This window comes from Lissotriton vulgaris, chromosome 7 (assembly GCF_964263255.1).
Source record: "Lissotriton vulgaris chromosome 7, aLisVul1.2, whole genome shotgun sequence".
NCBI lineage: Eukaryota > Metazoa > Chordata > Amphibia > Caudata > Salamandridae > Lissotriton > Lissotriton vulgaris.
In genome coordinates, this window is record NC_141695.1 from 1,202,206,633 (window position 1) to 1,202,215,600 (window position 8,968).

At 47.7% G+C, this 8,968-nt stretch overlaps 1 protein-coding gene across 1 annotated transcript; it reads left to right on the top strand.

Moving 5' to 3' along the window:
• Nucleotides 1-6,598: 6,598 nt before the first annotated feature.
• LOC147703175 (claudin-6-like) lies at nucleotides 6,599-7,487 on the top strand. Its single transcript, XM_086928891.1, has one exon. It carries the CDS (start codon nucleotides 6,616-6,618, stop codon nucleotides 7,255-7,257), a length of 642 nt encoding a protein of 213 aa, XP_086785017.1. The 5' UTR covers nucleotides 6,599-6,615; the 3' UTR covers nucleotides 7,258-7,487.
• Nucleotides 7,488-8,968: the final 1,481 nt, after the last annotated feature.

An 8,968-nucleotide genomic window follows, 5' to 3' on the forward strand; every position in this document is an offset into this window, starting at 1 on the left:
TATAGCTCTGCGCTTTCAGAACCCATCCCCGGCCAACACTAGGAAAGCGAATTTCTCCCTTGAGTGAAATGACGGCGTTTAAATTCAAAGCACAGAAAGTTAAGTGCTTATATTTGCCTCCCTCCAATAGCCTAACTTTCTGGCCGCTAGATGTCGCTGGCACCCGGCGTAGCAGCCGAAGTGGGAGGGACGCATATTTTGTTAGGGTTCTACGCGTTAGTATTATCCAGGTTTTTTTTTATCCTTTAAATGTGGTTAGTTTGTTATGACACACGTGACTATAAATGTAAATACTTGAGAAGATATGATGTGGCTTAAGTAACCCAGCTGCCGACTTTGGTACTGGGAAGCTCGAGTACCAACGCCTGCTCGCTTTCCTTTAATTCTGGGCTAATTAAGTAACTTCTCCCCAGTCTTCGATGAACACGGACTGTTTGTGATAGAATCTTTAGCTCATGTGAAGCTAATATCCCTTATCGACATGCGCGCCATATACAACTGAAAAAAAGAAGACACCCAAAGTAATTTAACATGAACTGGGGACAATTGAGAGTTCGGTAAAGCGAAGATTACGGTACATTCTTTGCCTCGGATTTCGGGGGGGGGGTGAATGGGGCGGAGTAGTCAGCCCTTTTACATATATTCACTCACTGTCCTCATCTGTGAGGTATCATAAGTATATGAAATGTAAAGCGAACGAGTTAGTTTCTAGGTTCCCCGTGAGCCAGTGGGTTTCAGTTTGGCCTTCCTTTCAGGGGTTCTCCAAGTGACGAAGCCCATCCTGACCAGGTCCTTGCCTTGCTCATTAATACTTGATCTGTTTAGTGTGACCAGATCTTGAGAACGAAAAAACGGGACATTTTGGAAAAATAGGGCTACAATCTTTCATCCAAGGAATGGCACAGAAATTGCAGCTCTCGTCAACATAGGATCACAGAAGATGCATTAAGTAAACAAATAAAAAGTAATTCCTACAACCAACGTCCTTCCTAATGAAACTGCTCTATGAAGAGCTATTGAACCTGCTGCACTATTGATAACTAGGACTCGCTGCTATGGACACACCGCGTTGTTTGGCGTGTTCTGGTTGAGAGCTGTTCTGCTACGGCGCTTCTGCCCGAGTCCGATTCACTGAAAAATCGGACACCATTGCACAGGGGCACGAGCCCTTTCAATAGAAATTGAAGATAGCGCCTGCTCCTATCCATCCGAGTTGGGCGACACGGCGCCAAAATAAACGAGTGTGTACAACAAGGCTCTTGTGTGGCACTTAGATCATAAAGGCTAACCTGGACGCTGACTATCCACCTATTGTCTCTCGAGTAAGGGTGAGGCCAGAAGTTTAGCAGTGTGAGACATGCAAGTGAATAGGCTTCACAAAACATTTTAGAATATATCAGGCGCGTGGCTTCGAGGACGGGGGGGGGGGCTGGGGGGGGGGGGTCAAACACCCCTCCCCCCTCGTGACTCCCCCACACACTCCAATAAATGTATTCTATGCTCTAAATCTGTTCAATCGTGTATGGTGAGGTGTCTGTCGGATTTAACCTCGTCTGTTTTTGCAGGTCTGAAAATGTTTGTAGATTTACAAAATAATGAGTTTAAGTACAATTCCCACTCGTCACACTTTTTCCACTGCTCCTAAGCTCCCCTAAGCACTGCTTCTCAATTTGTCCACCTGATTTGCCAGCGTGATTGTTGTAAAATCTGAAGATCGCGTTCCACACCCTTTACTGGCCAAGCTACGCCCCTTGATTACATACGTCTTGTCTATCTACACTGCCTTGGACCCTGACTACCTTCCAGAAGACATGGACCCATCCCATATCAGAGCTGGCTTGTCTGTCCACTTAGGAACAGTTCCAGCCCTCTTAAAGTTCACAATTTTGCACCTGAACTTGAAATCTCTCCACCTACTTTACCATCTCATCCCACCTGCTTGAGGATCTCTCACAACCTACATCAACCGTCTTCTCAGTTGCTACTAATGGCAGAAACTAACTTTTCTCTTCAAGACTGCTCAGACCATTTTCAGAAGAATTTAAATACCCCCTGAATTCCAGCAAATTGTGTTCACTACTTAGGAGTGCAAACTGAACCCCACAATGTTTAACTATAATATACGGAGAATATATATTCTGTTTCAGGCTGCACATTACTGATGGCACAACACATCCATGTCCTTTCTATAGCCTCTAGTAGGCACATGCTCTGTTCATACTTTGTGCGTTCCTGCCCACTGCTCTTTAACCCCCACCCTCTTATCTTTGAACGATGTCTTCTACCCTCGGCCATTATGAATGATTTGATTGTTTATGTAATGTCATTCCCCAAACTGGGAGTGCACCTCACTCAACGTATCATACGTTGTGTATCCCAAAACAAATGCCTTCTGTGGCAGTAAGCCCTCTCGACTCTTGCTAATTGCCAATTCTAACGCCTCAATGGGCATACACAGATTAACTTCAATTAGTGGCCAGTAAGTTCGCCAATAAACTTAAGCCTCAACCAAGAAGAATCCCAGAAAGTAATGCCTCTGGCATCTGAGCGAGTCGCTGTAAACCACTTGTCAGTACAACCACAAGTGGTGAGGTTCACCCCCATCAGGGTGAAGCTGCACAAACCACCTACATTCACACGATTAAAATGCTTTAGATCTTCCCTCCAGTTACCTTCACCACAGCTATTGAGCATATACTATGGCATGGCAAAGTAATCATTGGCACATAATCCTACCTATTCATCCTACCCTCTCCGCAACACGGAGGAGCGGGTTCCTCTCTGCCTGCTCAGGCAGGTTGAAAGAATAATCTGCCAGGCAACCTTGGAGGAATCTGCGAATGTCAACCCATCGACTTTTGCACATCAACGCTGATTTCTAGAGCTGAAATTTGAGCCTTCAACTGCAAATTCAATTTGCTCTCCAAAACCTGGACTTGATCAGTTCCCATGACCCATGCTGCCCAGAGCTGGGCCAGAGTGTTTGTGGTGTGAGCTAATGTTGGATACTCTGGAGCACTGGGGTTAATGTGCTCGTTGCTTCAGGAGTTGGGGGGGGGGGGGCTCATGGGAAGAGTGCTTGTTGATAGATGCAAAATTGTGGTTTGCAGACTTGGTAGCATCTCCTGCGGGTGAGGCAGGTGCAGTTGGATGTTAGGCAGTTAATTTTGGCTAGCAGAGTATTGTATGCTGTGGTCAGGACGAGTTGCAATGGAGCACGAAGGGTGTTATCTCATAATGCAAATTATACCTCCTGTGGGTGGCTGTCCTGGGGCATCTGTTTATATTCCTTTTTGGTGTAGCTGGACTAAATAAAGAAGTTATTTGGCAGAGTGAGGCTTCTCTTGAGGTGGTGTGGTGTCTGCTGGGGTTGGCCCTCAATGGCATTTCTCTTTAAGTGTTACCCAGGTTATGATCCATACTAGCTTGAATTATGTTGCCATTATGGACTGGTTTCCTGAGGGCCGCTGTGTGGGTGATTGGTGGGTCAGTGGTGGTGCAGTTGGCATCCCTAGCCACAGTAAAAGATTATGTCCTTCAGCGCTGAACAAGTAACCAAGTTGATATCCGAAGATCGGGTCATGCTCTTGTTTTCACACAGGGTGTTGTGTAACTCGTGTTTCTAAGTTTGGTTAAACAATGATCACCTTAAATACCAAAATCCTTCAGTGGAGAAGTTTCAGAAGAATAAGACTATTGAATCAGTCCAGAAAGTTGTATGTCCTGTGAGGGTGGCTTGCTGGTGTTCTCCTATTTTGAGGCTGGTTAGTCACTGACTAATATTTTCCCTGTGTCCGCCATGACTCCGTGTTTGATATTTAAGGTTAGGAGGGGATTGGGTCTGAGGTACTGTTTGTTTAATGAAGTAAAACTTTATACTTTGAGATTCGCTGGTGGCCATAAAAATCATATGAACAGCAGGCAGGGTATTGATCCGGAGAAGCTGATTAAGTGAGGGACAGCTGCAGCATGCATCAGCGGGTTATCTCCGAGCATGCATTAGTAATATCACAGGGTTTCATTTGGTAGCATCTCTTAAAGTGCAAAATCAGCATGAGGGTGGAAATCAAGATTTCGAAATTTTGGCAAAGGCACATTAGGGTGGAAAATCTCCTTTTGCACAATATGCTGCAATGCCCTGTGTGCAAAAACACATTTGAGACAAGTCGGCAGATGTGAGGAGTTTTAGGTGAAAAATTGAGCAGTCCAAAGAATGTGGAAGTCTCATTGAGTAGGAGATGTGTGCATCAATATGACATCACAATTCTTTCTCAGTAGATCAAGGTGCCTGGTTTCCCATCCAGGTGGTACCATAGTTTTCTTTTTGTCCATTCACATCCCCACTCTGAAGGATTATTGGGCTGTTCCATGTTTGTAACCATGATTTAAAAGCAGCTTTTTTCTCCGAACTCAAACAGTAGTAAAGCTAAAAGTCACTTGGTGTTTTTAGAAACTGAATCAGAATTAAGCGTATAATAGCACAGCCGGTTGTTGATTAAATAAATAGCGTTCTACTATGCCGTGTATTTTGCAGGGGCTATGCTATCTAAAAGTGCTGGTCTAGGTGACAGTACTGCCTACTCGCATAAAAATACATTCCGGATTGCCTTAACGTCCACTAAGGTCACTGAGTAACTGGTCAATGTTTACTAACTTCAGTTAGTTTATTGTACATTTTAATCTAGTGATTAAATAGAACACTAGGCTTATTTTTGAGGGGGGTGCTCTTGCTCTGAGTTGCAATCCTGGCCTTGTAAGGGGGGGGGGGGATCTATGCAAGGGTTCAGAAAGGACATGCAGTGTTCATTTAAGGTGATGTCTGTGCTGGGAATGTAAAACTTGGAACCAAGTGAAGACCAGACCAGTTTTGTTCAGGAGGCGGGAGTATGCTCATAACAGCACAGTAACTCCTGTGTGCTAAGAATGTGGGTGGTTTATCCATGAACCAAAGTTTAGTTTATAGGTAATAAAGGGGTTTCTATGGTCTATTTAGGTGGGCCAGCATAGTATCTTCACCCCCCCCCCCCCCCCGGGCAAGTTCTGGTCCTGGCAGCGTAGTTTGTTGCCTGGCTGTTGGACAGGCCACATGAAGGGCCGCTCTCCCCCAGCCCAACCAGGCCTGAACCCAGTCCCGCAAGTACCACACACCACCATTGCACGTCCTCCGTCCCCTCAGGGACCCCTGCCCTCGAGCCTGCCGACCTCGTGGGTCCGATCCACTGCCGGCCCACGCGCCCAGCCTGGGGCGCCATCTTGGACACTCCACCACGAGGCCGCCTGGCCCCCGATCGACCTCAACCCTGGGCCTGGCCCGGCCGCAGACATTCCGGCACCACCCTCCACCCAGGAGGTGAGCGGACTACTTGGCAAGTCAATGGGAGAAAGAGGTGCCGATGGCTCTCCCCCACCAAGTGCCGCTCGCCCATCGCCTCCCTGGGCGCTGGCTCCACCCCCCTGCTGGGTGTCTGGACGCCCCCATCCCGGACCTCCCGACCTCCAAGTGCGAGGGTCCGGACATCAAAGCACACCAGCCCTATAACTGGGGCAGCTCCAGAGCAGGAAGGCAGTTGTATCTTGGAGTCGAGAGACGTAAAGAGGAACTCATCCTGGACGGACTACTGGCGCTGCCATAGCTCTGTCCTGTGCACCATCGTCCTGCCTGTTGGCGCTGCCACAGTCGTCGTAACCTTCATCCTTCATCGTCGTCGGGATCTGCTGGCGTGGCCGCGGACCGTTGTAACCGTCATCTTCCACCGGGACCTGCAGGCTCCGCCGCGGACCGTCGTCCTTCCTTCATCCATCTCGGGACCTGCTTGGCTCCTCCACGGCCCGATCATCTAGAACGCTGAGCTCGAGGATTGAGAGCTATTTTGTACTCATTGGTAACTAAGACTGTCCCGCTACCCCTTTCCTAAACCAGAGACTAGAACCGAGGGGACCCCTGAGTCCAGACCTCCTTGTATCCATCATCGTAACCTAAGAATTGCATATAAAGTCTCGTTAACCTTCAACCTTGTGTGGTGTCCGTCTGTGGGGGGGAAGTTACTTATCTGTACAGTCGTTGGAGAAGGCTCTCCCTGGAGACCTCTCCCCGTAACCTCGGCCGACCCTCCCGGTCCGTCTAACACTGGCCTACCGTACAAAGGCTGGGCAATTGTAAAAATTACCTGGCATACGGCTGTGCCCCATCTTGAGGGATAGGTTTCCCTCAAGATGAGCATTGTCCTCTTCCAGCCACCTGGTCTCGAGCAATCTCTAAACGTTACAAAAATCCCATTACTGTCAGATCATACCACTCCCTTCCAGCAGATAGGAAGGTCTTATTAGCCCCTTCTATACCACTTTGACATGTCAGCTGGTAATGTTTGAACCCAAGTAAAGGCGAATGATGTTTGAGGCTCAGGAAGCCTTTGATTGTTTGGACTTGGGAAGTAAACTAAGCGCAAACTAAGCACAATCATAAGCTCTGGAAATATTTCGAATCTCTTAATTTGACTACGGCTGGATGTCGTGTTTGGTGTGTAATTTATATGTAAATAAATGTACTTACCTTTCTTCTGGCGTGATTACTATTTTTTTGTTTTTCTGTTGGCAGATTCTTATAAATCAACTAACATGGCTTCCACTGGGATCCAGATCCTCGGCATGGCCTTGGCCCTGATTGGTTGGATCGGCACAATCATCACCTGTGCTCTGCCCATGTGGAGAGTGACTGCCTTCATCGGTAACAGCATTGTGGTGGCGCAGATCATCTGGGAGGGCCTGTGGATGAACTGCATCGTGCAGAGCACCGGCCAGATGCAGTGCAAGATCTACGACTCCCTGCTGGCCTTGCCGCAGGACCTGCAGGCGGCGCGAGCTCTCACCGTCATTGCCATCCTCGTCGCCATCTTGGCCCTGCTCGCCAGCATCATTGGCGCAAAGTGCACCAAATGTGTGGAGGAAGAGAATACGAAGGCCAAGATCTGCGTCGTGTCTGGCATCATCTTCATCATTTCTGGCGTCCTGATGCTCATCCCGGTCGGCTGGTCCACCAACTCGGTCATTCGAGACTTCTACAACCCACTGGTGGTCGAATCCCAGAAGCGGGAGCTGGGGGCTGCCTTGTACATCGGCTTTGCCTCTGCCGCCTTGTTGCTACTCGGGGGTGGCCTGCTGTGCTGCTCCTGTCCCAAAAAGGAAGCAGACTATTCTGCCAGGTACACCGCTGCGCCCTCCCAGGCTAGAAGTAACTACTCTAGCAAGAACTACGTGTAGGCCATGGCTACCCTGACTGCACTGCAACTATAAACTCTGCATGTTGCTCCTTGACAGCCTTCATGCTGTCCCCTTTGTCGAAGAAAGGGAAACTATGCTTAGTTACTACTTTGCCTTGAACAGTAACTGTTTTGTTGGATTTAAACTGAATGCCCTGCCCTTGCACTACCCTTTTATATCCTAGTTTTATTCTCTTTGGAAACAAATCAATAAAGGTCTTTTTAGCTGTTCAGTTGTCTGAATTCCTATGGGTGTTGTGTGAACCTGGTGGCAAGTTTTTAGGCCAGTAAAGTTGTAGTCCTAATATGGCTGGTGCAGGAACCAGGCTTCAGCCCAAGGTGGGTGTAAACCTTTCTCCTGTGCTGTGACCAGTTCCAAAGTAGAAGATATTAGCTGGTTAAGCTACAATACAGGGCCACCACTGGACTAGTTGTGCAAGCAGTGGGTGACTACCAATTCCTTTGCTGTCCCATAGGAGGGGTGCAAGTAGTTCAAAGCATCTGGAATGGTGAGCTGGGTGATTTGCTGGTAGAAACATGGGTTTCCTCCTGTGTGGGCTCTCGGCAGCTCCATAGCAGGAGAGAACTGGGTTAAGTGCTTTAGGGAAGGGGTATTTTGGGGTTTATTCATCCTCCAAGACTACTGTTTGGGTGATGGTTAGTTGGATTTGTGGACGTTTAATCCCGTTCAGAGTTAAACCTGGATTTTAGAATGTGAAACAGTTGGGAGGATTAATCTGTAACATGTCTGGTCGTGGGGCATTCTGTGTGGGGCGGAGAGGGGCAAGAACCAGAAGCCATCCCATGTCCTAGAGCATGTGGTCGCTAGGGCTGAGGTCTGCAACTGGCTGTAGTGATGAGTGCAGGTGAAGAGGTCCACAGCGAGGGAGAATGTTAAGTTCAGGTATAACTCCGGGGGAACACCTGTATTTCAGGAGGAAGTGTCATGATCACCCTGAGATGAGTGCTGGTACTAGAGCAGTGGAGTGCAGTGGGTGATTATTATGGAGGTAACCCCTGTCAAAATGCTGGGAAAGCGGTAATTATGGGGAGGTGGTGAATTTCTACACATTGTTAGAATCTAGGTATCGGTATTTCGATGGGGGCAAGGAGTGCGACAACTGGATGAGCAACAGCTGGCTGGATCACTATGTAGAGGGATTGGATGGTGAGATTAGACCTTAACTCCTTCCTTTATTTAATTTGATGGCTGTAGGAATTTGAAGCAATGTCTGTAGATGCCAAAGTTCAGACGGTCGGGAATGGAGGGGCTTGGTATTTTGGTGGCTGAAGTCGTGGGGGGTGTCTCCCATGTATGGAACAAGCGGAGAATGGGTAACTGGGGTATTAAGTTGAGGAGGGCGAGTGCATAGGTTGAGTGTGCCTAATGAAGCAAAGGACATGGCAACTTTAAAGTTATGGCTTCACAGTACATTTTAGATGGGAACCTTGTATCTACATTTTATCATTGAACCTTCATATGATCAACATGGAGGCAGGTTTCGGGACTCCCATGTTTTAAAATTCTGGTATGAGCTTAATCCTAGGCTTTAAGGCAACATCTTAATCTTGAATAGTTTGTGCAAGAATTATTTTATTGAGACCTATTGCCTTGACGCCCAATACACCTGCACACAGATGTTGACCACCCTCCCATTTAGAATATCAGAAATGCCTGGCAATATTCCAGAACAAAATCATTACAGCAACGG

Bases quoted from the DNA above. Each gene is read 5' to 3' on its own strand.
- LOC147703175 (XM_086928891.1), top strand. From the start codon at position 6,616: ATGGCTTCCACTGGGATCCAGATCCTCGGCATGGCCTTGGCCCTGATT.